This window comes from Anser cygnoides, chromosome 4 (genome assembly GCF_040182565.1).
Source record: "Anser cygnoides isolate HZ-2024a breed goose chromosome 4, Taihu_goose_T2T_genome, whole genome shotgun sequence".
Lineage (NCBI taxonomy): Eukaryota > Metazoa > Chordata > Aves > Anseriformes > Anatidae > Anser > Anser cygnoides.
Window position 1 is genome coordinate 61,744,624 of NC_089876.1, and position 23,090 is coordinate 61,767,713.

Consider the following 23,090-nt stretch of genomic DNA (forward strand, 5'->3'; position numbering starts at 1 on the left):
ATTTTAGAATGTTTATTAATTTTTGACAAATTCAGCCACTACTGTGCTTATTTCATTACCCAATATGCATGTAAATTGAAAATACAGGAAAAGCTGACAGTAAACTAGCTTCTGAACTTGAAGTTAAAACTTACATCATCTGTAGAAGCAAGGCTTTCACTGGGAGTGAGTTCAGAGTTAGATGCTATCCATGTTGCAGAATTCAGAGATTTTGTACATTTGTCTTTCTCATTGTTCTCAGATAAATGTCTGGTCACTATATCCTGGAAAAGATAACTCTATACTGTATAAAAAAGTATTTAGATTTGTTCAATTCATACATAAGATCCAAAATTTTGTGCATACCTGTAAAGCGTATAGAGCCCTTTGCCTTAGGTAATCTGTGTTTAACAGTTGTAGCTCATGGAAAAGTTCAATTAGAAAGTGGGGACGAGACTCATTTTGAGAAATAAGAGTTGCGACTTCAGAATAAATTGTGTCCCGCAAAGCTTCAAACATAGAAAGATCACTACCAGTTTCTGTAGGAGAAAAAAAACCAAACAACTCAGTACTTGACATGCATCCAATTGAAAGAAAACTGCTTGTTACATAACAAGTTAGACCTCAATCACTGTAGATTCCACTATATAGCTGCTTTCTTAAAGCTTATTCATCTCCTGAAGGCAACAAAGTTTTGAACATGCTGAAATAATTATTTACTCAATCCTTTAGGTATGAAATATAAAACATTCATATGGATCAGGTTTTGTTCTTACTATCGAATATTTTTAGAAAATTCCTTATTAAACAGAATATTACACACAACACAATGTTGCTTTCAGAACAGGTATTCAACACTGAAAATCAACTTTTAACATATACAAAACAAGACAACCGAAAGTCCCAGGCATATATAAATATTCCCTATTTTTGCAAGAAATAATCAAGAACCTGAAGGAAACTCTAGACTGAATTCAGCCACCCGTCCCCACACAAGCATAAATCCTACATTCCCATACATTACATGTAGGCTTACATAAAACCTCCTACCCTTAAGCCCAATTACATATACACAAGAAGACAATGTGATTCCTAGTAGGACTCCTAACCCTTTGAAAATTAAAGGGATTATCCTTATATTGCAACTTCTAAATTATTACACACATATTTGGACAAGTGTTGAATGGGAAAAAAAAAGTTGTATTTTGAAAAAACTCAGCTGAGTTTAACAGATGCATATTTGTTAGTATTCAAGTTAATGAAGTTATCAGTTATACAGCTATTGTTACTGCAAATAGTTTACCAGAATTTTTAAGCATAGAGGCAAGCTTTTTCAACCTGCAATAAACCTTCAGAAATTGCTTCCCTTCTTCATAACTAAAATAAAATAGCAGCTTTTACATATACCAAAAATGCCCACTGAAATTAGTTTTTGTTGTAGAGTCTACCTGCATATTTTCCACTAACAATTATGACTGACCAAGAACATGATCAACATTATCCACAACCACAATTTAAAGTAGTACGTGTTGTTACATATCATGCAAACTACAAGTTCTCTTGCCTCGTTTATAAAGAAGGTGCTGCAACACCTAGTTTTGAACATCTGCTAAACAGTCTGAGCTGTAGGACCAAAGCTAAGAGGAGGAGAAAAAAAGTAAGAGGACATTGTTGAAGCTAAGCAGTGAATGCATTACCTGGCACTTCAATGCATGCATTTCTGTTAGACTGCTGCAGAATTCTCCTAGCATGTGCTGTAGGAAAGTGGGGATAGACAGTGATAAACACAAAAATGCGCACCAGAAATAAAGACAGGGTCTATACAAAACAGCAGGAGGAAAACTGCTTAATCATCCAAATCACGTCAAAGCTGCTTATTGTAAAAACTTAACTGGTAAGAGTTTATTATATATACACAGTAATAAACAGCTCTCAGTGTGGACACAGCTACATTGACAAAGCTGCACATCGTGCTACAATGACTAAAGTATCTGCATCTTTCAAACAAAACAAGGTATTGGCAGAACCTAAAAAGACACAAAAGAGAATATTTTTATGATATAGACACAAGAAAAGCAGTGCAGATGGCAAAAATGTAAGGGATTATGCGATGTTATAAGATTTAATTTGAATGATATTTGATAGAGCTCCTTTAAGCATGGACAGAAAGAAAACACGCATGCAGTACAGGATGTAATTAAAATGCTAAGCAAAGTTGCATCTGTTGGGCAATTATCACTTTCCATAGAAATACCAGGAAATTAGTGAGGTTTTTGGTTGACTAGGTTTTTGTTTTACATTAAAATAAATTAGAAACAAGCTGTAATCAAGTACCTAATCTACAGAGAACACCCAACAGTAGTCAATACCCATCTGTTAAATGCTTTTGTTTACAGAATCTTTAGAAATTAAAAAGCAAAATCCACACGCTAAAGTATATTATTGTCTTGTCATAATACTTTTAAATAATACACTAGCAACTAAGGATACCCTTTACACAAAGTTTACATGACCATAATTATTGAAATTCAGAAAACAATACCTGAAGACATTTCTGTAGATCTACTGTATTTAATTATTTTTTCTAATTGTTCCCGATTCCTTTTGCTGAACACCTTTGCATGAACAACCTCTTCAGAGTGTTTGCTTTTATTGCTTTTGCAGGGTTCACACACACTAGAAGCGCTTGCACTTTCATAACCTTGTGGGAGGGAATGGAAAGGGAATTTAAAAAAAGCTTACAGTGTTTTATCACTGTTGTAAATAGGTTCAAGGACTATCTCAAAGATGCAAAACACCAATGTTGTTTCAGGTTTTCTTCTGTTCACTGAAGTGATACAGCAGCACTGAATCCTCAATGACTGCAGCAGTACTATGCATGATAGTACTGTCCCTCTCAATCACTACATTCAGCTAATTCCGCATTTCACTGAAGTACTTCTTCCATCAAGTCATTCAATTTGAACGTGAAGACCTAATGAAGAGGAAGATTCTCCAGGCCACTTATTCCATATCTTCATATATCTGTATCCACTATGCATTCAAATCATGGTTCCCAATAATTTATGCTTTTCATTTACCGAAATACTCAGAAAGCCTCGTGTAGTTATGTAAAATAAATTCTTATTTCAGTAAGATTTATTTCAAGAACGTATTACAGAAACCATTTATGGAGAGTCAATTCTCTGCAATGTAGAGTTTATGTACACCATGGCAAACACAACATGGATCAAGATTACTTTACAACCTACCAGTATTTTTAACTCTGCCTTTCAGTTGAGAACTCTTCCTCTTATTCTTCGATTTGGGTGTTTTATCTTTTGATGCCAAGCTTGCTTGCGCTGATGCTTTTCTGGATTTAAATGTCTTTGTCACAGTAGTTGGGTCTACTGGATCAGGCATGCTACTGAAACTTTCCAAAGACTCTTCCTCAAAGTCTCTTCTCCTGCTCATATCAGACTGATTTTTATGACTAGAAGCAACGTTTTGTACTGAAACTGAAAAACCTGCTTTCAGGTGAGACTGATCATCTTTTTTCATTTCCTGGCTATCATTAAGCCAAGTCGATCTTTTTTCCATTTCCTCTTCGGGTTGTCTGTGATTCCTTCCATCAAAAAGAAAGAAACAGCACAACATATTACAACATAATATCTCAGACATTCTCAGTATGTATTACCAAGCAAATACATAACTTGCATTATGGAGGAAGCTATCTGCCCTAGTTACTTAGTCATCAACTGAACGCTATTTAAAAAAAAAAAAGTAGCAAGAACCCTTCCAAACTGAAAACCAACATCTGAAGAAATTCACATTTCTCACTGATTTCAACCTGAATATAGTTATGCACTTTATGTTGTATTCAAGTAGTATTATAGGACAAAATAGTCTTAAAACAACATTCACTACTATAGCATAAAAACAAAATCACTGAATTTACTCATTTCCCCTTGTTATTTCAACTGCTCGTGTTCAAGACAGAGAAGTCTTCCTCCTCTTATAAAATGCATCCAAAAGCTATTCCAATGCTAAAGTCAAGCTTAAAATGTTCATGAAGTGATACATTAACTAATATACAGGAAAAAAACCAACACAACTGAAAAAAATGCACATAAAAAACCTTGAAACTGCAAAATTAAAGCTCGTCTTGTAAATCACTTGTTTTCATTAAATGTAAGTTCCCTGAAAGAATGATGAATTTCCTCAAGTCCTGTGAGGCTGGGATGGGGAGTGATGAGACCACTTAAAGGAAAGTTGCACCGTTGCAATCGATACCTTTGTTTTTCTGCTCCATTAGAGGGACTACTTTCAAAAGGTTTGGGGAACGCCATATACTCAGTTTTCCCAAAAGCATTATGATCTACAGGATGTTGCTGCTGCTCACTGCTGTGTGGGGAACCATTGTGTGCACAATCTCCAAATCCAGATGGAAACACTGGACTGTAGTTAATACCTACAAAGTAAACAAGAATGTTAGAAGGTACTACATCATTTGTCTGTGCAAATCTGAGACATTTTGCAGCACCATCAAATTTTGGAACAAAAAAAAAAATCGGGTAGTGAGCACTGGCACAATTTGCCCAGAGAAGCTGTGGATGCCCCATCTGCGGAGGTGCTCAAGGCCACCATGGATGGGGCCTTGGTCATCCTGGTCTGGTGGGAGGTGTCACTGCCCATGGCTGGGGGTTGGAACTGGGTGGGCTTTAAGGTCCCTTCCTACCCAAACCTTGGAAAAAGCAAAAGATTTGCTTCGAAAAGCAAAAAATTCTCTCAACCTGAAAATGCTGCAATAATGAGGATTTATCTTAAGTGCAGGTTCCAAACGTCACTAGATATTACACATTCCACTACAATCCCATCAATGTACAGATAAAGGTATTTTAAGAATACTCACACCTACAAGCGAAGGTAAAAATTACAAGTTCCAAAAAAACAACCCACACCAGAGTTCTGAGAATGAAGACTATCAGTTCTTCAATGACCAAACTGACATGAAAATTCCAACAACAGAAGTATTCACAGGGTCAAAGATGACATAATATTTATTTCAACTTCAGAATCTTCAAAGCAGTAGCAAATTGAACGTAACTACTCTTCTGTGCAGACTTTGTATTATTTAAAATATTCTAAAACGGAAAATAGACCTGAGACTCTGAAAGCTACCAAGTATATTTATGCTCATTTTCTGAAAAAGCTAAAATGCATTATTGTTTAAGACAACTTAGGATTTGCTTTTTTTTTTTAAAAAAAGAACAGTAAAATACCTATTTTCCAATTTCAAATTCAGTGGTAAAAGATTTGGTGATGAGATTCAGAACACTGTATCCAAGTCAACACTCTATACATCTGATGCAAACAACAGTGAGTAACACGTTGTTATTTATAGGTATTTCAAACCATAACAAGTACTGAAATGCCAAAAAGTGAGAAACTTCTGCTCGTTCACGTACCGTTTAAGAACTTAAAGCCACAGAGTTCCAGCAAGTTCACATTAAGGTTTCAATTAAATGAGGGAACAGAAATTTTTAAAATTCACTTTTTCACACTTGCAGTAATACTCACCTGGAGCAAAGGAAGAAAAATTGGTAAATCCTGGTATATTAAACAGGTTCACAGGCTGTGGAGGAAAGCTGAACGGACAGAAAACAGGAGATGGAGGTGGTGGTGCACTACTGCCTCTCTCCTTTCTTGAAGGCTTCTCTTGACACTGTTGTTGTTCTTGCTGGCGCATAAGATCATTTAACATTTGTTTCAACCTTGAAAACAAGAAAAAATAGGCACTTGGGGAAAAAAACATCTCAAAGCTTAAACAGCACAAGAAAATAATTTGATAGAAATAAATTAGTAGGATACTTGTATTATGGAATGACGACACCATACTAAAAATGCAACCTGAACCACTAAGAATGGCTTTGATGGTCAGTCTAAAAAAAAATTGAATTATACTGAGTAATCTCAGATTCTTATTATTTCACCTGCCCCATATAACCATCACAAGTTAAGATGCGTAAACTACGTTTCCGGTATGTATGTGAAGTGCTTCTCCATTTGGCTAGTCAAAAAACAACTTACTTAATCCTGAGTGACAGGCACAACTTAAAATAAACCGCTCTGTACTAGTGGTCAAGTCCACAGAAGTTAAATATCCTTGCAAGAATGACGAGAAATTCACTCAACAAAAAATAAGTAGGAAAATTAAATAGAAACAACGGAAGATGCAAAAATACTTGAAGCAATTGTCATTAAAATATTACACAAAAGAAACAGTAAATACATGTCACTTATCAAATACAAAGCAAGGATGAAGATCTTGACGTTTTCTGCCATGAAGTGACATAACTATCATTTTTAAAAACATGATCATTTTTCAAAAGGTAAAAGTAGCACGTCCAAGTCAAGTGTAAGTTAGTATAAATTCTGATTGACAACCCCAAGGAAAGAAAGTTTTCCCACCATCTTTCTATAGCTATTAGAATCCATAATCCTGCTGGGTAGTCTAGCAAAAACTGAAGTCATAAAAGCAACATTCAAGGAAGCAATTTTATATCAAAAAGCCTGATAAAGCTATTGCAACAGGTTTTTGGTAAAGATGCCAATATTTGCATCTCTTCACCGAAGATTATTCAAAAAAAACCATCTCAAAGCTATTAGAACACTTGAAAAAAAAAGTATATAATTTCAATAGGTTGCATCGATTCAGATGCTCAATAGTCTCTTATTTAACCGTTATCTCTAATCTATTATTCATGTATCTATATTCTCTGTTACTGAAGTATTTCAAATTACACAGTCAAATACTAATACAGACAAACCTCTGAACATTATTCTGCTGCCAAGTCAGCTGAGTATAACACTGGTTTAACTGATGCATGATAAGATGTATTTGTGAAGATGCAATATTATTGGGCATCATACTGTAAGGGCCTGTAAGCAAAGTCTGTAGAAGACAGGAGAGCGCCTGTGGAAATAAAATACACGACAGGGACAGAGTTACCAAAACCAGAAGTTATTGCTGGAAAGAATTCATAAAAAAAAAAATAGAGTAAGAACAGTGAATTAACTCTTCATGCCTACCTGCTGGTCCTGCATCAAGGTCTGACAAATGCTGACACTAAATTCAAGTTGTTTCTTCAACTGATTGATCTGTTCTTGCCATCGTTCTTTTTCTTCCACATAGGAAATTTCAGACATCCACCGAAGGTTCTCCTGACGTCGCATACTGACGTTTTGCTGCTGCCTGGTTTTAGACAATGGACGGTAATTCCCATCTGCTGAAAGAGGACGGACATTTTTCCACCTATGGGAGGGATGGGGCAGAAAGGAAGAATGAGTACAGAAGCTGACATTTCAGATCTTTCCCTTTAATGACACTTCAGTTATTTGAATTATGTTGCAGTTGTATGTCAACAGCTCACTTGGCACAGGCCGTTTCAGTGTGCCAGCTAACCTTCCACGTGATTTTGTCAACCTAACACTATCCTAAAAAACAAACGAACAAGCAAAAAGTAACAGCCACCACTGTCAAAAAAAAAAAGAACTGCTAAGGATGTTTCTGGATCTTGTTTTTAGTGTTGTCCAGTATTGATTTACCATAGCTTCTCAGATGAAAATAGAAGCTGTGCCTCTGGTATCTTACTGTATTATGTTGATTGCTTCTGAACAGAAGGCCTTATACATTAGTATTCATTAAAATTATTTTGTTATCAAAAAGAGGAAACCAATTGAAAGTAAATGTTACTTTTAATGGGGCATTTTCATTACAGCTCACACAGATTATTAATGAAATCAATCAGGTAAGCAAGAGTTAAAAACATTCATGTTAATTAAAAAATAGCTAAGAAATAGTTTTCAGTGCCGCAAATGCCAAAAAATGAAAGCAAAAGTTTAAGCACTGTTTTTTAATTCTCTGAATGTTTTATTTTGAAAAGACTGAACGATATCACAGCAAAAATTTTGATGTAGATTATCTTCCACTATGGTGCTTAAAACAACATGGCAATGTAGGGAACTACAATGCAACACAACCAGAGAACTGAACGGCAGACAACACTTAATATGGGTGAAAACAGAAGACAATCTAGGTTAGTCGTGCACGTTGCAACTACAGAGGCTAAGACAAAAGTGCCACTGCAAACAACTCACCAGCAAGTAGAAGGAAATTCCACTTTGTTGCACTAGGGTGCTTTGCATTTAATGCAATGCTTCTTCCACCCCTCCCAAATACACCCAGACAAGCATCAGACCAACAAGTAATGCCACTCACCTATCCTTGTTTTCTTTAAGAAAATACACATTCTCTGTTATGTGGTTATTGGGATAAACAGAGAAACTATCATTCGAACTTGATGCATCTTCTTCCTCTTCCTCTGCCTGATCAAGTCCATCAGAGAGATAACCATCTTCATCTCCATCCTCTTCATCTAGTGCACACTGGGTAGAGCCCCCCCAGGTAGCCATTGTCCTACTAAATATTGGGAAAAAGAGGGCTGTCTGTGAAACCGGTGTATTTTCTCAATTTATGAAAAAATATTAAAATAATCTCTTGCCAATTGCAAGTCTATCAATTAATCAAACTGAAAAAAAATCATTTAAACATTATCTCACTAGCACAAATGAAGCTGGTATTCTTCCAATACTGCTGAGTAAAATAACTGGAAAATTACTAACACTACAAGTGGTGTAAAGATGAGGAAACACTGAGCATTTGGCATTTTCCACACATTCCTCTCTCCTCTCTTCTGGTGAGCAAGGGAGACTGAATATGCTGGGAAAACCCACAAACCTGGCAAGCTGCCAACTAACAGTCACTTTAGAAATCAAGAAAATAATTTACTGCTCTATTATATCATGCTCTGACAATGCTCAGACAAATCAGAAATGCCTCAAGACCGAAACCTCACTAAACAGAAGCACCCACTGACTGTTGCAAAGAGTGATTCATGTTCTTACTTTTCTGTCCTGCTTTGCTGTGGAGTATGGTGAGCTTCTGATCCCTCACTTTTAACAGAGGCAGCAACAGTAGATATTGTTTCCGCCAGCTCTCTCTTCCTCTGATGTTCAGCCATTAAAGCTTCAAGTTGCTTTCTTCTCCGTCGCAACTCCTCTCTCAGAATCTCATGTCTTCTCATCTCAGACCATAACTGTTTCCAATAAAAAGGAAGTCATTCAAGTGTAAACAAAACAAAAGAATTCGGACCTTTTTTTTTTTTTTTAACAACATGAGACAAGTTATTCTATAATGCTCATCTGGAAGACAAGTTCTGAAATCCTCTTGAGGAATCAAAGTGCAGCTTTTTAATGACAACAGAACAGGCATTTCCCGTTCAGCCTCATCTAAGCTGTTAAAGTGGAATTTATGAGGAATGCTGATGATGTCAGAGAATGTCTCTTAAAAGAAAAAAAAAGGTATTTTTCAGATAATTGTTTCTGATGTCTAGTCCCACTGGAAACAATATTCTTCACATCTTCCTCCACACCTACAAGTACTACCATAATTTTCAGATCGAAAGACAAAATAATACCCAGATCAGTAATTAAGATGAATTTTGGGGGAAGAGAGGAAAAAGTATGCAAAACATACACTAAATTTCAAATACAGCTATCATTTTCTTCACAGATGACTTGCCTGTCATATGCCCTATCAAATGCTCAAAGAATAAATTTAATATTCATTGAACTTCCCCATTAACATTCAACAACTGCTATCTTTGGGAAAAGATCTTTTGCTAGTTCAGGTCATTATTTACTTCTTTCCACACTTTATTAAACTAGCTACTACTGTACTCTCCAAACACAGTACTCGAAAATGGGTCCAAGCTACCTAGAACTTTTTTCCTTTTTAAGTATGCCCTCTTTCTTAAGTCTAAAAATATCAAGTATGAAATACCTCATTGCCAACTGGTACAGATTCATCGAAGTCAAGTAAAGGCTTGCCAGCCATGTTATACTCATTCATGGCTGGAGTTGAGGCTGCTGGTGAAGTTTGCCTATTTGCTGGGCAGTTACCCAGGCCAGCTGACAACTGAAAGAGAAAGCAGAAGACTAACTTTCTAAAAAACTTATCCACTGTTAACACCCAAGACACTTCAGGCTTCTTGAAATAGCAGAATTAGTATTCAGTGAGAAACTTGATTTGAAAGCCCCTTATATACTTATTTAAGATAAAGCAACAAAAATCCTTTTTATGTAATATAGCATTATTTAATGTTGTAGATGCACAGTATTGACCATTTACTGCTCACTTCATAGAAAATTATCTTTAAAGAATATGACAAACAGTACAGCACCATGCAATTCAGTTGAGTACAACTGCAAGTACAAGATTTTGATCATGTTTATGAGACATAAAATTGTTTCACAATAACAGAACCTGCAAATGGTTAATGACAGGATTGAAAATGCAGTGACTAGCTAGGTACAGCAGATAGACAAATTTCAGCCTAAAAATAAGATAGAAGGTTCTCCACTTTTGAAGACCTGAAATTAAGGCTGTGCAACTTTTGAGGACCAACAACAGCAAAACAAGAGCTTGATACAGCAATCACTGAGCAAGAGCCTGCAAAGGAACGAGATAACCAGAGCTCTTTTTTAGTTTTAGAAATCCAACTTCTTATAATATGTAATACGACTAGTACCAACTGTAAGTTTTTTAATCCAATTATTATATTAATCCAAGTATTATACTTGGAAAAAAGACAGTTTGAAAAGTACTTTTCACTGCTCAACAGCTTAAGGAAGCAAAGAAATTCTACCTACTTGAAGGTCAGGACAAGCTTTCTGCAACACTTGAATTTTTTCTTGAATTTCTATCAGCTTTCTTCTTTCTTCTTGTAACTGCTTAAGTTCCTGTTGCTGCTGCTGAAGTTTAGCTTCATAGAACTTCTCCCTGTGTAATTAAGTTACACACATTTTACCTGACAAGACATCACTTAAAGCATGATTCTACTGTCATCAGACAAAGACATACCTTGCTTTTTCATTCAGTCCTACATCCTTTTGCATCTTATTGGTACTAGCTCGGACATTATTTGGTTGTTGCTTTGTCTCTTCCATCTCACCCAAAAACAAGTCACCCATATTAGATGCATTTGCAGCTGGTGCTTGAGGTTCTGGACCGTCATCCTGAAAGGGTGTAAGAAAGGTAGTCAGACTATTTTAAAATTGATACACAAAATATAACAAGTTCAGTTTGTCAAACTAAATTATTTTATTCCAAACTAAATAGTCTATATAGTTTTACCTTCAGTTTAAATGATAAACAGAGAGGTTATCATCTTCATGTCATCCTGACTTAAAGATAACTTAAATCATCTGGTTGAGATAATTTAAATGTTAAATTATCTGGTTAAAGATACTTAAAAGTTATAAAGCTCAAACTGTTGAAACCTCCAATATAAAAGCAAAATAACTTGTCTCATTCTGTGAGTCTGAGTCACTTGAATTGTATTTATGCCCATGACTGAGTGGACAGAAACACACGAGCATGTCAAGAAACAAAGTGGAAGGAAAAAAAGGAACAGAAGGAGACTGAACAAGATGAATTAATTACTGTAGCTTTGATATAAAATATTACTATTAACAGCTTAAAATAAAAACAAAACTACTCTCAAAAAAATCAAATATTTTGTATTTTAGAAGCAGCCTTCTGCATGGTTCTCTATTCTACTTTTTTTTTTTGCTAGTTTTTGCATTCTGTGCTCTCAAGTGAATCTGAAAATATAGAGCTATAGCCACTGCTTTTTTTTTTTTTTCCAGCATGCCACAGCCATACAAACCTACAATACTATTACTGATTGCAAAGATGGGAACTTCGTAAATATCAAGGAAAGATTGAAGACTTGCCATTATTTTTTTTAAACGTTGCTGTATTATCTCTAATTCTGATTTATACCACTATGCAGCTAACATCTTTGCAGGGATCATAAAGAACAAGCCTAATCCAGATGCTGAGAATTTTCTGACAGCAGTATAATCTTGGAATAGCTATATACTATCTACACTGTTGCTATTATAAAACATTCTAACTCAGATCGATTTTTAGAGTTCTCACATAAAACTTTCCCCATCTCTCATACAAATCTATGCAGACATTAAATTAGATTGTGCTTAAATGTAAGGTTTCCATAGAGACATTAGATTCAAGAAAAGCTCTTTTTAATATAAATCATGAAAATTAGTGAAACATTTAAATTAAAAGTCAATTCACAGCTGGCCCTTGAGAGTCTTAAAAAAAATCCCCCCAATCCCACTCAAGCATGTTGCAACACTTCAAATAGATCTGAAGATTTTAGTCAAAAAGAATTCATTTTTCCCAAATGAAACACAACATTGCAAAACCTAGGATTCCAGAACTAAAATTGATGAATATTCATTAGAAGCTTAAAAATGTAGATCAATACTCTTTATACATACATATATATATATATACACACACACACAAGCACACAAGATGTTGTGGTTTATTTTTTTATAATCCAGTGCTAAAGTTAACTATTAAGGCCATTCTTGTCTTAGTTTAGTGTCCCTCAGGAAAATTACAGATTTGAAATTCAGAAGCAACCACCTCAGACAAATCAGTGTCTCCTTTCCCCAGCCTAATAACGCACATTATAAACAGTAAACTAAGCAAGAGTTTCTCTCTTATTGAAACTCATATATTACATGAAATAATGAATAAAAGTTATATTTTCATGCATGGATTTATATTCAAAAAAAAAAAAAATACCTGCACCATAGCAGCAAGGTTTTGTAACTGCCTGAGTTTCTGCTTTGCAGCTATGAGCCTATTAATCTTCTGCTCGAACTCAGCATCTGCAGCATCACCCAGGCTGCTTCTGTGACTAGGTATGGAATCTTCACTAGCTCTATCTTCGTCCACTTCATCATCTTCACCTTGTGGTAGGTCAGTCTCTTTGTCATCCTCCCTATTATGGCAGTCTGGAGGTGTGGAGAGGGGAGGAAACAAAACAGCACTAATGACATATTACTGAACTGCTGACTTTTTTTTTTTTTTTAAAAACTACTGGACTTCAGAAAAATACCAGCCTACTGTGTGGACTCTAGAACATTTCGTTCAAACACGGTTCTCCCACAAAATGTCATGTGGATATCAAAACTAAACTGAAATTATTAAAAAAATAGAACATACCTAGAGTAGAAGACATTTTTAGAGTCCTTATATTAGCAGCAGATCGGTTATTTATTTCACAGTCTGTATTAAGATGTCTTCCATCTCTGTTATTAGTTCCACACTGTACATTTGAGTTGCTATTTATTTCACTCCAGCTACTAATTCCTTGAGGGTTTCTAGGGTAAAATGCATTACTTATGTTAGCTTTTTAAGAACTGGTGTTGATGGAATTTTACTTCAGTCATTTTATTAACCCGCTTTTATAAAAATGTGCCTATTTTCATGATCCTTTGTAATAAAAAAAGAAAGTCAACCCCTCCTAAAATTCCCTTCTAAAATTAGTCCTGATGTTCAGAATTTCTCCAACAGATTGTTTTTAAAACAATCAGAAGCAGCTACAAATCATCTCCCTACTGCATTTACAACATCAGCTTACAAGAGGATTCCAAGGTACACATCTTTACCAAAAGCTTTACATGATTCATAGCCAAATTAGTATTTATTTCTGCACGATGAAGATCCTCAATGCACACTCAAATGCATCTATACCCTGAAGACTGTTTCTATTTTTCTAGATTCAGGCCTGTTGATCTTCTAATGGAATTTCATATACATTTAAGCGCTTAAATCTAGAGTGATTACAGATTTTTTAATTCCTTATAATGATTTTCGAAATGTGCAAATTAACCTACATTTGCTGTAGTACGAGATTAGTAATAATCTGTATAAGAAAGCTACTTCAAATTAAAATTTTGGAAAAGTTAATGTAAATATTAATGTAAATAAGTTAACGTAACCACAGAATTAATTGCTTCTGGTTGATTAAAATCTTGTATTGCTTCAGGATAACTGTAACAAGTTACCTACAAAGGTTTAGAACAACAAAAATTATGATAACCTAATATTTGTAACAGGCTGTGGATCCCCATGTTCAGAATCACTTTCTGACTCTTCTGTTTCCTCTTCTTCCTTAGTGTTTTCATTCACAGCATCTGTCATCATATCAGATGTTTGTTCATAGTAGTGAACTAACTCACGCAATTCATTCAGCCTCTTACGAACCTCATTTAGCTTCCTGAGGAGAAAAAAAAATGTTGTTTTGTTATATTAACTAAACCAATGAAAAATACATAGACATATTTATAGTTTTTAAAATTTACTGTCATTTTCCTAGCTGTAAGCAATTTCTGCTTAAAGCTGAGCACTCATTTTACTGCCCATGACCATCTAAGTGGTCCGTGATACTAAATTAGGTACATTAAAATATGAAATTTTCTTAACACAGAACTTACTATAAACAACCTAGAACTTAACACCCAAAATCACTGAAGCAGATAATGGAAAAAATATTAAAGAACTTTTACTGAAGCTTTTCTGTTGGATTTAAATTGTCGTCCTCTTCACTCTCATTCTGAGAAGCCAGGGAATCAGGAGGATAGGGAGCAGATGGCAGACTATTTGATTCACCATTGACAACAGTTACCACTCCTACAGGAGCAGAAGCAGCTGAAGTTGTACTTCTTTGGTCAATACTCCTCTGAGGAGAACCTGAAGCAGGAAAAACTACAGAAAAGACATATATATCATAAGAACAATCTGCAAAATGGCACCCGCCTACCTGAATTACTTTAAAATGTAACTGCAAAAAAAAATATTATCAACATGCAAAGCGGCAATTAATACCTCTCTTAAAAGAACAAGAACTTGTGTCTTAAGTTTCATGAAAGGCAATGCCATCAGACAGTAACAGGCAGCTTCTGTAAACAATACTTAAGCCAGCTCTCTTTAGCTATATCAAACTTCAAAGCAGAAGCTTTCATGCTGTCAGTCTGCCCTAAGACTACTTTTAAGGGCTAACTTGTGGATGAATTGCTTTTGTTGAAATTTAATATTTCAACATGATAAAAAGAAAAATTCTAGCTTTTTTTTTTTTACTCTGTTAAAACTCTTGTATCCATATGCTTTAGAACATGGCCTTGAGATCTGATGTTTGCTTTGTCCAGCTACTTAAAATCATATCCAAATACATTCATTTAAACACATGTAGGAAGAAAGGGTTGCAGCAATGTAATCATCAAACCCGTCTGCCCTTCTATAGGAGCATGCTTCAAGTGCCTCATTTCTTAATGTTCAGACTACACAATAATCATCCCTCAGCAATTTCCAGCTATAGAACAAAGCTTCACCAGGGTAAATGTGAAGGTAGAAGCAAAAAGTTGTAACAGGTAGTAGGCCCACATTAAGGCTTTAAGGATGGGAAAGTCATCTAAGAAACAAAACAGAAAAATCTAGTCCATTCAGACAGCTGAGCTTCTCTGGTACGACCTGTAATCCAAGTCCCTATTGATAAGTGGATGAGAAGTTCCTTTAATAGCAGAAAAAAATCAAACCTGATCTTGCCATAGAGCTCTTAACATCAGAAGTACAGAGTACGTAAATTCTGTACTGTGATACAGTACAGAAAGTGCAAGTTCATGTGGTATGCTCCAGGAGTCAGAAGTATCACTGACAAGCCTTGAAGAAAAAAAATCCAGTCATCACAACCTCACTAGTCAACTGTAATAATGCCACAATAAGTGCTACTAGCAAAAACACTCATTTGTGCTTGTCAGGCTCTCTCTCCATCAAGCCTGAAACTTTTACTGCATTAAAAACCAGTTACATAACATTGCTCCATCACAGCTTGATCACCTACTATACTGACAATTCATTATCCAGTCACAAATTGAAAGACCATCTTACAAACGTATGTAATAAACTGCATTTTTGAGAAGATATAATCCTGCTTATGTTTACTTACAAGAGGAGTTATTTAGATGTTGGTCACGAAGCGTGTGAAGTTCTCCTAACAGTTTATCCATTTTTTGCTTTTTACCCTGCAACATCCGCATCTTGTTAAAAAGCTGTGCCTTCTCATCTGACAGGTGTTCTGACACCGAAGAGTTTCGGCTTTGTGAAATCTCTCTGGTAAGTGAAAGACTTTCTGCTTGCCTTCTATTGTCTGGCACAGACTGTGTCTAAAATGAATAACTTCATTTTATTCAAAGTACCATGCAAAAAAGCAAAATAAGTTGTTAGAAACAAAAAGCCCTCTTATAGGCTTGCTAGGCTCAACAGCACAACAAAGAACATTATTATAAAGTGAAAATGATACTGAAAACAGTCTCATGATATCCCAATTATGTATTAAATTTATATATCATTATACAGCAATATTGAAATTATTTCTTTGGACTTCCATGGAGAACTGTGAGACAGAAAGGACAGATCAGTCTTAGATAACCCTTAGGAACACAAAGATGCTAGGTTTTCAGATTTGGAAGAACCCTAATTACTCCACCAGTAGATGAATACAAATACATGACAAAAGCATTTAAATTAATGTTCAAAATAATAAGAAAAACAGACAACAGTAGAACTTAAAGTGCAATGCAAGGACTGACCTGAGAATCATGCAGCTGATTATGAAAGCGTTGAATTAAGTCATTTAATTCTTCATTCAGTTCTGATGTGAGACTTACTCCTGAAACACTACCTGTAGTCTCTGTTACAACTGTGCATGAACATAAAGGAGGAAAAACGTTAGTGCTTGTTTACAGCAAAGAAATAAAGGCCATTTGATGAAAATGCTTGGTTTAACAAGCATTACAATATTGTACCTTTTAAAACAGCAGCAATTACTTTTAATGCTGCGGCCTTCCCACCAACTTCAACTTTGAAAGATTATCTCTCTTACAAGTCAACTTACAGTTCCTTCATGAAAAGGATATACAAAAAAGACTACAAATTTGATCTCTGTTTTGCAAAAAAAGGTCAGCAAAATGAATATAACCAAATTGCTTAGGGTTGATGGAAACATTGTTTGTAAAAAACAATTACTAATATTAAATTACTTCTCTTACCCAGTAGAGCTAAATTAAGAATATTGCATTTAATTTACTTCCTTAAAATATTAAACAGCACACCAAGCCTTCATGTTGATTGAAATTGCAACTTTTACAGTTGCAAACAGTCTCAAGGTTTCATCCTTGAAAAACCTTTACAGAAGAAAAAACATAAATGTTTTCCTCCTTGAAAGCTCAGACTCAAACAATACTAAGATATGCAACTGACAGTTCAGAGGCTCAAACAACTCCTGCTTTCTCTCCAAATATAAATCAATACTTCATATGAAAATCAAGCATAAATATTTATTTTTCCCCATAGATCATGACTTTATTATCTGCTCTGGTCGCAATAAAGTTCCACTATTCTCAAATATAAAAACATTTAGCAAGTTATTTTGCCCTACACTGAATTTGAATCTTCCTATTTTCTGCCCTGCAATTCTGGTATATTTTACAACTTTAAGTAAGTCAACACAAATAGCAGTAAGAAACTTATTAAGAGTGACATCACTGGAAATATTACACAAATAAAAACAACACCAGAAAATAAAAAAGAATGAAGTCCTAATTTATCGTAAGCAATCGTATTTTCTACCCACTTTGTGAGTAGAGCTTTGTGTATTTTGAGGAAAGTGGAAGAGAGAAGATTCCACCACAGATCTACTGCAGTACAGCACATAAGAGAAAAACAGTTACCGGGAGCCGTTTTAGAAAGAAGCAAGAAAATCCCCTTAAAGCAGCTTGCTACTTCTGCTCCTGTGGTAGCTTTCTGCAAGCTCTCTACCAGATTCTCTGCTTCTCTTCCTACACTAAAATCAAATTTTCTTAGCTAGGTCTACACCTTCTTTCCCATAGCATATCTAATCAAGGACAGGAAAAGAGAACAGAAAGAGAAGCTCATCAGAACACGGAAACTTGGACTTTTCATAAAATACAGATATCAATGCTTGTATTTCCTACAAATTAAGCTATATTGAATACAAAAACCAACCGTAATAAGAACCGCTATTCCACGTAGCCCTCTAATGAAGCCTAATGACAGCTTTTATGGGGAAGAGGCACAGAACAGTAACGCGGTCTGAACATGAAGTTACTCGGTGGAAAAACATCATTCCCTAGGACTGCACACAACTCTGATCTACCTCATTTCCAAGGAAAACTGAACAGGATTTGTGGAGAGGTAGAGGAAGGGTGACATATGCAAAAAAAAATAAAATTCTTCATATTATAAGCTAAAAGGACTAACCTGCAACAAAGAACAACATAAGGTAACTCACACGTCAATGGCACTTACACCAAGTATGACCTTTTAGAATTGAACATTTGAGAAAACAAACAACTCTGCTGGCAACTTTTAAGTACATAACAGAGAAGTCTCTGTCCTAAAGACAGCTTTTAAAAACCTGGGAGTGTATGAAGACTGACTAGAAGAATGCTTTTCAACCGAAGGTTGTAACATAATGGTGGTACGCTATTATGAGAGCCACCTCATAATACACAGGGCAATGAATTTTAGAGTTCTAGTTCCTTATTTGCTTATGTACTGCTTTAGCAACTTCCTCCTTTTATTGAATAAATCCTTTGTCTATCAATGGCTATTAAACTGTCAAGCAACCACCCATTAAAAAAGGCAAAACAAAAACAGAAACAATAAAATAAAATGAAAAAAACTCAGAATGCCAACTGCCTATGGCCAAGATGCAGCAAGAGAGAACACACTCTACATGCCCTGCTCCAATTTTCCTCAAATGCCTGGTATATTGAGTGATACAAGAGGCAGACTCCTAATCTGACCTGGTAGTCCAATTCTTAGGGAAAAACAACACACATTTAGAATTTTACAAGTAAACCACCGAAATCAACTGCATGGTTTTTAATTGACACATCATTTTACAATATTAGTCATTTTTTTCATAAATACAAGCCTTGCAGTAAGATTTTAAAGGTTATAAAAAACGTATTCCACAATTCCAGCTTTAATGATTTAATCGGCACGCTAACGTAACTATGACAGATACTGTCATTCCACATACCAGAATCATCCATGACAGCAATCGCTTGCTCTGCTTTATGCTGCAAAGCAAGAAGAGCTGCCTGTCTTCCTTGAAGAGCCTTCAACTGTTCCTGCTGTTGTAGCATCCTTTTTAATAAATCATGCTGCTTCTTCAAGTTTTCCAGCTCCTCCTTAGCTTCCTGTTGAGGATCTCTGGCCTGAAAGATACAGAAGAGCACTGCCATAACCACAGCGATTTATTTGGAAAGTAGCACTGCTTTCAAAAGCAGGACTTAAATAGAATCAAACAGCCTGGTGCAAGTGAAATGGGCTACCTGAAAGATGAAACCTTTTCAGTCTAGGAATTTTAGACATAACAGGAAGAAAACTGTACCACCAAGATATGCCTACCACTTCTGGGGTAAAGTTTTCTTTAGAAATCCAGTCAGCCACCTAGCATGTCCCAAAGACTAACCCAAGCATCCCTCTATCCTTTGAATCATAAATTCACAGCAGAGTACATGCATTTATAAGATTGCTAAAGCTAAGCACCATAAGGCGTAGAATCATGGAGTTACATATAATACAAGATCTGGATTGATTTACTAACCTAAAATCCCTACATTTTCAGCAGAAAATTTTGTGTAGTTATTCTTCTCTAACCTATTTCCCTGCCTATGGCAGGGGGGTTGGAGTTAGATAACCTTTAAGGTCCCTTCCAAGCCAATCTGTGATTCTATTGCACACTACATTTTTGCAACAGATACTAAACTACCCCAGACTTTGGCAAACCAATTTCAAGACAAGACATGCACAAATCCCTCTCTATTTTCAGCCATATAGAAATAAACTGAAGGAATGAAAGCATGTTGTACAGTTAAAATACATTAGGAAAAAAGTTACTTTCCTCTTACTATCCTAATTAATAATTGGAAGTTTGCCTCTTTTTTCAGGAATTATCAGCAAATTAAGTATTTCAGGAAGACATCCCACAGGTAAAGATCCTGCTCCTGTTTAAGTTTGATTATCACACTACGCAGATAAAAACATGGAAAATTTTGCCTCTTTTTTCTGAGTAATATTCTCTTCAAATATTTATGAATTCCTATCTTAAAAGGATCATCATTTCTCCACATAGTGCTGAGTTCCTGAAATACAAAATTCTCTAAATGCTAAACAAACTCTCAGTGCTGAAAGTCAGAATAGCTATTTCGTTAACAGGTTCTGGCTACCACGGAACACAACTTCCCAGCAGATAAGGGAGAACACATCTCGAATTCTCAGCTTCTCAGAGAAGCATCGCTAAAACACGTGCTGCAACTGGCACTAAACATTCCTGCTAAGTTTTTATCTTGAGTGTATAAAGCAGACTAGAGGCACAATGAAATCAACATGGGAAGGAATGGAGGGAGGAAAGGAAAAAACGCTGGGTCTCATGAGTCTCACACACCGAAATAGTAACCTAAGCTTTAATCTATGAAGTACCAGATTTGCCTGCGTTCATTAAAAATGAAACTTTTCAAGTTTAGGTCTACGATTAAAATGATAAGCTTGACAAAACATTTAAATGTTCGATTTATGAAAAATGCCTATTTTATTCTTTTAATCAGAAGAAAAGACAAAGCTGTAGAAAAGCCATAAACACATCAAATTCTAGACTCCAAGACGTTCTGGCCTTCAGCTTCCAACCAGAGATTTTTATACAAAGCTGTTACAAAACACATGGAACAACTGACATCTAACCCCCCGATTCATTTTTTCCTCCAAATTCCTAAAATTACTGTGACAAGTGTCTGAAAGTCCAATTTACAATACGCTTTCCTTGAAAGAGAACAGAAAATTTGGAAGGGTCATCTATCACTCCATCAGAACACCTTTTGTACAGCTGATGTAGTTAGATATTACAGGTATTATTTTCTCTACCAGTACGGATGCTTGAGAAGAGAATGCTGTCAAACATCATCAAAGAAAACAACTCTAGGTAAAGAAAATGAATTCAGTGAAAAGACAGCTAGATACAGATAAGCTGGCCAAATGGAAACATTCAACAATAAGTAACAAATACACTTGAAGCAGGTTAACAGGGACAAAAATAAAATCAGCATGTATAAATCATGTTTCTGAGGCTAAAATAATATTTTGAGGTGTACCTTAGAAGACAATCCATGTTTTTGGCTATTAATTCTACGAAGCCAGATCTCCCTGTCATTCAGAGCAGCTCTGTCGCTTTTCTCTTTAGGGCTTGCTCTAACACCAGTGTCTGTAACCTGTATTCCCCAGTTTGTCCTCAATGCAGGGATAAGAGATCAAACTAAAAGATACCTCCTTTACTAAATAATTAGCACGTTAGATTTTGTACTCCAGCTTAGCATGCATTTTTAAGCTGCAAACCAACCCACTTGTATCTTGTCATATACTGAAAACTACTACCAAATAAAATCTACTAAAGAGCAAAGATATTTTTAGTCATTCTTACAATGTGTAACAATGAAACTCCACATAGCAATCAACTTCACAAGAGCAGAAGTATTCATTCTGCATATATTTAAACTGCGTATAAAGAGAAATCAGCTGCAAAATGAAGAGCCAAACGGAAAACTAGAACTCCTTTTGCAAAGATGAAGGAAAATGCATGTTTATATTAATACTTCTTGAAATCTGTTTTTTTTCCACTTTTTTTTAAATTAAATTTTATAAAGTTAAAAATACATATTCCGTGTCTGTAGTTGTATTTCTTTACGACAACAAAAAATTATTTCAGAATTACAAAGATCCCTTAAGATCTTAACTGTTGTTTTACATCTAAGTGCTTCAGTTCTTACCATTTGTAGAGCACTGAGTACTAACTGGGTACAAGAGCACCAGCTATTATTTTTCCTCAGTGCATTGGAAGTATTGGAAGACATAGAACATAGGACAGCACTTTCACTTGTCTACTACAAGAACTGCTTGTGATATAAAGGTTTCACAGATAGGAAAGAAGATCGTCTGTGCATTTCAGGATTAATTCAGAAAACATTTACTATCAGGTGTCCATCTGTCTCTCTCAAAAAAAAGAGAAACTTCTGTGTTCGGCCAGTATTTCTACCATGTGACTAGGAAATTGTTTGACCAATGGCCCACTTATCACTCATTTATAACCCTCTCATCCCTACCCAGCACCAGTAAGTTTTCCCACCAACAGGAAAACTTAGAGATGAAAAGTCACATAGAAAACCATTCCTTCCTACATCAGTTCCGTGCATACCTCTACCGAAATACACATTTAACCCTTCAATCTCCTTTGAACAAAGATTAAAGAAAAATTATCAAGATATTGTTGTGAGAGAAGTATTATTTTTTAAATTCATATTGAAGAAAGTCCCACATGTGCATGTATACCACCTGAACAGGTTAGGGGATTTAATATTTTTGAATTGAACTGCAGATCATGTCACTGTCACAACAATTAGGAGGAAAAAACAAAACAAAACCCACATGAGCCTTCACTTCTAGCACTTTAATTACTAAATTACTAAAAAGCAGCTTACCATGGTATCTGAAGCCTCAGACTGCACATCAGTATTTAGCGATGTGCTCTCACCTACAGAACCAGATCTCACAGCTGTATCTATAGTCCGAACATCCTCCTCCTCATTTTCTCTAGCCTGAAATATTTCAGTGGCATAAATCAAGAGCTAAACAAATGGGGTGGTAAAAATGAATTATGGAAGGTACTACAACTCAAAAACCAACACCCCCAGTAGCACATCAAAACAGCAACAGTCAACTCCTTATAAAAATCAAGTCTTACAGTGCAGAAACAAATATGTTCTCAAACTTACAAGCATCTTTTGCAAAAATTTCAGATAGGATTTCTCCTGCTCTTTAAGGTGTTCTATAAGGTGTGATAAACGCTCAACATTGGCCGATCTTTCATTTTTCTCTACAAGATCATCCCGCATGGAGCTGGCCTTAGCAATATAGTCGCGAATTTGAACTAGTCTGCTCACAATCTGTAAAGACACTGAAATTACTGAAAGCATTCAGCTACAGCTGTAAGGTCTGTAATGCACAAAACATGGTGACAGCAACAGTAAAGTAGCAGCAATAGGGTGACATACTG

At 35.5% G+C, this 23,090-nt stretch overlaps 1 protein-coding gene across 11 annotated transcripts in view; it reads right to left on the reverse strand.

Moving 5' to 3' along the window:
• PCM1 (pericentriolar material 1) overlaps positions 1-23,090 on the reverse strand; it is a 42,598-nt gene that overhangs the window by 12,815 nt on the left and 6,693 nt on the right. For 5 of the 11 annotated variants that reach the window (XM_066996771.1, XM_066996772.1, XM_066996777.1 and 2 more), the window contains exons 5-27: positions 22,810-22,980; positions 22,516-22,632; positions 19,026-19,203; positions 16,549-16,658; positions 15,906-16,122; positions 14,470-14,668; positions 14,004-14,180; positions 13,124-13,281; positions 12,701-12,912; positions 10,943-11,097; positions 10,732-10,861; positions 9,863-9,997; positions 8,926-9,116; positions 8,240-8,440; positions 7,051-7,273; positions 6,789-6,934; positions 5,539-5,732; positions 4,252-4,429; positions 3,231-3,583; positions 2,522-2,680; positions 1,677-1,733; positions 346-518; positions 135-263 (exon numbers count right to left, since the gene is read on the reverse strand). In XM_066996771.1, coding sequence (XP_066852872.1) covers positions 135-263; positions 346-518; positions 1,677-1,733; positions 2,522-2,680; positions 3,231-3,583; positions 4,252-4,429; positions 5,539-5,732; positions 6,789-6,934; positions 7,051-7,273; positions 8,240-8,440; positions 8,926-9,116; positions 9,863-9,997; positions 10,732-10,861; positions 10,943-11,097; positions 12,701-12,912; positions 13,124-13,281; positions 14,004-14,180; positions 14,470-14,668; positions 15,906-16,122; positions 16,549-16,658; positions 19,026-19,203; positions 22,516-22,632; positions 22,810-22,980 — 3,963 coding nt within the window. The remainder of the gene's footprint in view (positions 1-134; positions 264-345; positions 519-1,676; positions 1,734-2,521; positions 2,681-3,230; positions 3,584-4,251; positions 4,430-5,538; positions 5,733-6,788; positions 6,935-7,050; positions 7,274-8,239; positions 8,441-8,925; positions 9,117-9,862; positions 9,998-10,731; positions 10,862-10,942; positions 11,098-12,700; positions 12,913-13,123; positions 13,282-14,003; positions 14,181-14,469; positions 14,669-15,905; positions 16,123-16,548; positions 16,659-19,025; positions 19,204-22,515; positions 22,633-22,809; positions 22,981-23,090) is intronic. The other 6 variants (XM_066996776.1, XM_066996773.1, XM_048049829.2 and 3 more) reach the window with 5 other exon arrangements.